The sequence below is a fragment of the Melospiza melodia genome, chromosome 9 (assembly GCF_035770615.1).
Source record: "Melospiza melodia melodia isolate bMelMel2 chromosome 9, bMelMel2.pri, whole genome shotgun sequence".
In the NCBI taxonomy this organism is placed as follows: domain Eukaryota; kingdom Metazoa; phylum Chordata; class Aves; order Passeriformes; family Passerellidae; genus Melospiza; species Melospiza melodia.
Window position 1 is genome coordinate 1,337,501 of NC_086202.1, and position 7,500 is coordinate 1,345,000.

At 42.3% G+C, this 7,500-nt stretch overlaps 1 protein-coding gene across 14 annotated transcripts in view; it reads left to right on the forward strand.

The window, feature by feature from the left end:
* Positions 1 to 7,500, forward strand: part of EBF3 (EBF transcription factor 3) — a 130,693-nt gene that overhangs the window by 82,140 nt on the left and 41,053 nt on the right. For 7 of the 14 annotated variants that reach the window (XM_063162976.1, XM_063162980.1, XM_063162983.1 and 4 more), the window contains 2 exons: positions 2,904 to 2,985; positions 5,907 to 6,051. In XM_063162976.1, coding sequence (XP_063019046.1) covers positions 2,904 to 2,985; positions 5,907 to 6,051 — 227 coding nt within the window. The remainder of the gene's footprint in view (positions 1 to 2,903; positions 2,986 to 5,906; positions 6,052 to 7,500) is intronic. The other 7 variants (XM_063162981.1, XM_063162978.1, XM_063162973.1 and 4 more) reach the window with 1 other exon arrangement.

Genomic DNA, 7,500 nt, shown 5'->3' on the forward strand with positions numbered 1-7,500 from the left:
TGTTTTGCAAGGCTGTATTTATTAAGGAAGGCTAAAATTTCTGCTTATAATACAAAATATAACAGGGAAAGCCAAACCTAGAAGGGCTTGAATTCTCATTCTTGTCTCAAAGTTTGAGGTGAGACCAAGCAGAGCTCTGCTCCAGCTCCTTGCCTCTTTGCTTCTTTGTGGTTGGGGTGGGAGGGATGGTTTTGCAGTCCTTGGTGGTCACCAAGTCAATCCTCTCCTCTTGGCACTGAGGAACACCCTGCCTGGGAATGGGGTTTTTAGCTTACGTTGTCTCCCTCTGAAAAGCTTGTCCTGGTGCCACCTGTGCTCTGTGGACTCTGAAAGCACAGAGTAAAGAGAGAAATAAAATATCCCAGCATCAAGGAATGTAGTGGAGCTGAAATGAGAGTGCTGCTTGTGTTCACTCCAGCCTGGCATCAATATTTAGCCCGGTGCTCAGAGCCATCCTAATAAACTTGATGAGGTCTAATTTCACCAAGAGTGGGTCCTTTTCACCAAATAATGGAACAAATACCGGTTCCAGTTGATGTTTAGTGAAAGGGTGCTTAATGGCCCTTTTTCTTTGACAGGATGCTGAGCTCTCTCTATAGAAACAATTCATCATGAATGCTTCACGCTAAAAACAATCCACGAGGAGCAATACTTAGCATTCCTAGTGCACAATTCATTGGAGAATTTCCGAGCAATTTACAAACATTAGCTCAATAAGCCTCACAACACCCATTTGAGATCAGAAAAAAAAAAAAAAAAAAAAAAAAAGATGCTTCTCTTCAGCCTGGATGTGGCACTAAGGAGCTGTAAAGCTGGAGGCTGCTCCCAGCTCCTGGCTCCCCAGAACGGGGTGGTTCTGTCTGGAGCTGGGCATCAGCTGGGCCTTGCACAGGCTCACAGTCTGGGTGGTGGGAGCTCTGCAAAACCAAACAGAGGTCTGACAGAAAGGATGTCACCTTTGGAATAATAGAATCGTGGAATGGTTTGGCTTGGAAGGGACCTCAAAGATCATCCAGCTCCAAACCCTCTGCAATGGGCAGGGAACCTGGCCCATAATCAAATGATCTGGAGAGAATGAGTATCTCAAATAACAACAACAACAACAAAAAAAAACTAATCCAAAACACTGAAAAAAACTCCAAAACATGGCAGATAAAATTAGGGGGAACTTGTGGCTTACACAGAGGCGGTTTTATGGAGTTGCTGATAATATCCCTGCAACAGCATCCAGAAAACCTGAGCATCTGAGCTAGGAGATCATGTCATCCACCACAGAGATCCAGACCTTTTTCAGCTCGACAGCTGAAACCCCTTTACAGGTTTTGGGATAGGAAGTTTTAAAGAAATGTGCATTCAGCTGAACTGTCAGCATCGATTTATTTATGCAGTTTCAGTAAACCTGGTTGTTTCCCTGCTTGCCTCTCTGATATGAGAGATTGCTCCTTCAGCATTCGTGTCCTGGGGTAACATCAGGGTGCTGCTCAAGGTTTAATGGAGGAGGAAGAGCTGGGATTAAAAGTTTTTGATTAGGGGATGTTCCCATAATGCTCCTGTATGACCCTCAAATCTTCTCAGGACGTGGTGCAGCCACTGTTGTTCTTTCTGCTGGCCCTGGCTGGGCCTTGTTGGGTGCTAAAGGAGGAAAGATGCTCCTGTCTTCCCTCCTGCCAGGAATGCTCTTGGCACATGGAAACTTCTGTGAGCAAAAATAGTCCCAGTCACTTATGAAGACTGACATGAGTGAGTAAATTAAAGTTGTTCACATACTGAACAACTTTATGTGGAAGCTCTGGCTGACCTCACTGTCCAGCATGTACAAAGTTGGGCAGCATGAGCTGCTGGACTGGAGCATCTGAGGAACTCTGCCTGAGGAGAAAATCCTGAGCTTCGCTTGTCATTAGTGGTCAGTCATTAGCCAGAAAACCTAATTAAGACATAGTTTTATTATGAAAGATGAAAACATGAGCGCATAAGTAAAAAAGATGATGTCAGGCTGCGAATGTCCTCCTGAGGATCCCGCGGTTTGCTTCAGCTGCAGGGTGGAGCCTTCCCAGATCAGCTCGTTCCTGCAGGAGGGCGGCAGAAAGGAGTTTCCATCTTCCCAAGCTTCCCCCTTCCCTCTAAGTGCTTGCTGTGCTCCCCTGAGGCAGCGCTGCTGCAAGAACGGTTTATGGGGAGATGCCTGGATGATAAGGGTTAGTCCTAAATAATTGCCGGTTGCCGCTCAGCAGAAATAAGCTGGATTTCGATCCCTGGGTAGAGCGACTGGGTAGAGCTGAAGGCTGGCAAAGGTTGAAGAGGTCGTAAGACAGGGCCTAATTTGCCATGTTCCTTCCCTTTCAAAAACAATGAGGGAGCCGGGGCCTTGCCGGTGGGCAGATCCTGCCTGGATCTCCCTGGAGTCAGCAGGAGTTGGATCGAGTCCCTTTGAATAGCTCGAGTTTCCAAACCGGAGGCAAAGCCAAGTGTTTTTCAGAAGATTGATCATTACCTTTGGAATTTTTCGACGTAGAGGTCATTACTGCTAATATAAGTTGTGAAAAAAAATGAAAAGTATTAAAAAAATAGAGACAAATTCTCATCTGGTGCAAGTCATTGCCTTTGAAGTCAATGAGTCATTGAAATCAACTTTCCCACACCGAGCAGAGGATATGGCCTGGAGTCAATACATTTGTAGTTGTTGAAAAATTAAAAATATAAATTTGCCTTTCCTTGGCAATAATGTTCTGTTTATGACAGAGATCTTATGCTTTAAAATAAGTTCATTAACGAATGGGAAAGTAATATTTCACTACCAGTATTCTTTTGGGTATAACTATTTATGATTAGATTTTATTAAACTTCTAAAAAATTTGATTTACATTTTGATGAATCTAATAGATTTCAATTTTGTATTTTTATAGATTCTTTCTAAAGTTTTTCCTCAAGTGCAATCAGAACTGTTTGAAGAATGCAGGCAACCCACGAGACATGCGAAGATTCCAGGTACAGATTCCTTTAAATGCATGAATGTTGTATACAAGACTTGATCCCATCTTCATCTTGAACTTATGAAAAAACACAGTTGGTGCTTCAAATCAGTGTTGTTCCAGTGCTTAAAAAAATGCTGTCAGTATTTTACATGCTCCCATTAATTTAAGTGCTGGTTCTCAAGTTCTGCAGGGGGCTGTAATGGATCAATGTTGGAGCAAGTGGATCTTCCCTTAGGAATTATTTCCCTAATTTTCCTTCCTACTATCACCTTGTGTTGTAGTGTGCTCTTTGCTCAGACCTGCAGAGGTTTTACGTAGACTGAGTAGTTTGACCTTACTTTAAGAACACAGCTTTGGAGCACAGGGAAGTTTGAAACTCTCACTTCTCTGGTTCACAACTTGTAGATCCAGCAGTGGTGGCCCGACCCACAGATTTTTGTTTCAATGTTTAATACTTCACTTTCTCCTTACAGCTTTTGAGATATCCTGTGGTGAATCATAGCACTACAGAGAGGCAGCTGACGGGATGGACAAATGATTTCCTCTGTATCTGGGGTCATTCGAAAGGCTCATTAGGAAATAACTGCCTTTTTTTTGTTGTTTTCCAAGATATTTCACAATGATTCATATTTGATTCCAGCAATAAAGTAGTATTGAGATGTTCAGGACTTTCTCAGTTTGGAGAAGAATTACTTGTGGTTAAACTTGATAGCAAAACATGTGACATCTGTTTTCATGCACAGCCAACCAACCGGGGAAGCCAGCACCCTTGAGCCAGCCAAGAGAAAAGATCTGTAGCTGGAAAAAAAAATATTCCTTCAAAACAATCGAGCCAGGCTTCCATTTTTCATGCATCTCAGCTTCACGTGGCATCGGTGGTATTGATCCATCTGAACAGAACAGAAGGTCAAACCTGGAATGAGTGGAAATGTCCTCTTTGTCTCACTGATGACTAAATGAAGCATCAGTCACGAGTGATCTTGTGGTCGACAATGGAGCCAGTAGGCACTAGAAAGACTTTCCTGGGTCTCTTTAGCTAATCTCCCTGCCTCTCAGAAGGTTTAACTGGACTTAACAGGATGTCAGATCTTGAACAGTATTTTTACCTGGTTTCCCTGCCTCAGCACCTTTGTGGAGGTGCACTGCAGGAGTGAGGCGATATAACAAAGCGTCGCACGTCGACTTTCTTTTGCTGAACTACAGTATTTTCCCTTGGTGGCTGACCTATATAGACATGACAGAACAAAAATAGTTGTCATTTTCATATACACCTTGCTCTGTCTCTTTAATACACCGTGTTCTAGGAACCAAACCCAGAAATCCTGGCTGGAAATCACGCTTGCATGTTTCGCAATATTTCTGGAAGTCTGGGAATCTCATTAAGAGTGAAAGAGGATAGCCCAGTGGCCTGGCAGCAGCTCTGCGGCCCAGCTGAGCGTGCAACCTCAGCACTCTCCAAAGTGGATGTTGACAAGAGGGAAGGTGTCCACTTCTGGGAGGGGAGAGCTGGGGAAGCAGAGCAGCCTGGCAGAGAGCTGCCCTGGGGCTGTTCTAAAGGGTACCGCAGATGGCTGTCTCCAAGGAGGCAGGATACACAGAAAAGGTGCTGTGATAGCTGAGAGCTAATTATGGCTTGTGAATAAGAAACAGGATCAGAGGTGATCCAAAACATAGAAGCAGGCAAGAATTTTCTTCTGATGCCTTGGACCAGCTCTGTGCGGAGGAGGCTCTCTGCTGCCCTTCCATTTGTGTTCATTAAGTGTTTTGCTTTAGAAGCTGGTGGGAGAACCCTGCAATCATCTTTGTTATAACCAAAATTTAGATAAAAGGAAGGTGGACACTAACATTTTTCCTGCCTTGGTCTGCCCTCACCAGCTGTGTTGATAAGGTCTGACTTAGGCAGTGACTTTACGGACTCTACTCACCCCAAAGGAGAATCTGCAGTGGTCTCTTCCTTTAGACAACCTGGAACCACAGGGAAGGGCGCATGCTGGAGTATTTAAATAAGATGTAAATGTCAGTCTGGGATGGCAGTGATGCACCTATGAAGCCGTGCTCCGCACGAGCCCCGCGCAGCTCGCGGTTTCCTCCGGGGCTGGCGCTCCCGGAAGGAGTCCCACGGCTCCATTGTGGAGGTGTTGGCATCGGGAAGGTTGTGCCTTGTGCATATGTTCCTTTGCCATGTTCGACTGAGAAGCAGCTGGAAGCCAAAGGAGGCCCTATCCATCATCTCTTCTATGGCCGGACTCTGAACCTGGACACAAGAATAGGAGCCTTTCACTCAAAAATAAAGGAGGAAATTCCATTGACATACCAGGGTCAATCACCATCCAAATGAACTTGAGAAGGGATACTTTTCATGGATTGAAAACACTTTCACTATTCATATTCAACTCGGCCTTTTCAGATGCAAAAAAGTTCATTATCAGACATTAAATGTAATTGTAAAACTGACCTGGAGATCATTTACTGAAGAAAAAATGGGGAGTTACGACGGCTCTTGATTTATTAAGCTTTTTTTATTTGGAATCCTCACAACCCTTCATTTGAAGACAGTCTCAAGTGAACAAATTTTAATTAGATAAACTATCTAATCAATATATCAACAGATCAATCAAAACAGCAGCTTTTAAAATGAGTGGCTAGAGGGGTGTTTCTGAAACTAATGGCTAGAAGAATATTTCCCTGAATTGAATTCATTTGTTAGCATAATAGGAGATTAAACTCTAATTAGTGTAGCAGGTTCTGAAGAGAAACAATTGTGAGTTAAAAATCACCAGTGGTAGCCACGTAAACAAAGATGTATTCAGAGATGTCATTCACTCGGTTTAAATAGAAACAGAAAAGTAACAGGATGCTGTTTTGTCTTACGAGACCTGATTCGGGGAAAATCTGCAGGATTTTTGAAATGTGGGGTTTTGTTTTGTCTTCCAGGTTGTTGTATCAACAACAGTCAATGTGGATGGCCACGTGCTGGCTGTCTCAGACAACATGTTTGTACACAACAATTCCAAACACGGGAGGCGGGCTCGCCGCCTTGACCCCTCAGAAGGTACGGCCCCTTCTTATCTGGAAAATGGTAGGCACACATTTACATGTCCTTTTTTTTTATTTGCAATGCCTTTTTTTTATTTTATTATTTTTTTATTTCCCTTTTTTGTTTTTTTTTTTTTATTTTCACCGTACTTTATGTTGAGACACCGCTACATTTACTTTTACATCATTTCTTCTCTCATCCATCAAAGCACCCATTAAAAAAAGTCCATTAGTATTTCTCAGCCCTTGTCAACTACAACACGGATGCTTCTGAATCAGCTTCTGACTTCTTTCTTTATTTAATACTTACAGTTTTGCAGTCACAACCAATTTTTCATCTTTTCCTATTTTATTTCTTCTACTTTTTTTTTTTTTTTTTTTGTTATTTCAGTCTTGTTTTGCTTGCAGCTTTTTCTTGCTCTTTAATTTGACTTGATTTTATTTTGGCTTGTCATATTCCTTGATCCAGAGGTACAGTCTCAGGTTATGTATGCAAGTTTAAGTGGATGGTAAAAACATGACCGAATCCGTAAAGAATTTACTGTGAGGTCAATTTCCTGTGCCTGGGCCTTACTGCAGATTACGGCAGGAGGGGGGTTTGGATGAGAAAAACAGCATAAAATGTTTTTCTTCAGCCTGACTCAATGTGATTGACTTCTTGCCTGAACTGCTAAAAGAAGATAGGCTGAGATGAAGAGGAGAATGGAAAGTGTCTCTGAAAATCCAGAATTGTGAAATCCCATCTTTTTGGAGCCCATCAGCCCCTGAATCACTCACACACAATTGCAGCTGCGCCTGGACACGTGCACACATGTATTTATTGTCCTGCAAAGCCCAAAATAGTAATTTGGATTTAAATATCACTTCGTTTGGACTGTAAAATATACCAGTGTAGGGATGTAAACCAGCTCTCAGGAAACCTCTGTTTAATAGGATAGGATAGGATAGGATAGGATAGGATAGGATAGAATAGAATAGAATAGAATAGAATAGAATAGAATAGAATAGAATAGAATAGAATAGAATAGAATAGAATAGAATATTTTCAAGTTAGAAGGATCATCCAGTCCAACTTCCTGAAGAGTTCAGTGTAGCCCAAAATTTAGGTGCACATTAAAATACATTTAATTTTAATGCATCTTGAGTTCTGGAAGAGTTAGACTCTCAAACCTGCTATGACCTGACGTGCTGGGCCATGCACACCAGCTTCTATGGGACTCCTCTTGCGAGTTGATACTAACACACTGACAGGATCATGGCTTTTTACACTAATAAAATTAATTAAAGTGATAACAATACTAAGCTGCTAATACAATCACTGTCGTTTTACGTTTCAAATAGTATTTACCAACGGGCAGGGAGGGGAATGAATGAGGCGAGCACCAAGTATCAGAAGGAAACGGGATCTAGACATCAAAAAATGGAAAGCCATTTACAAATCTGCCGCGGTCCGCACACACACACAACCCTAATTTGTTTTTCTGCATTAATA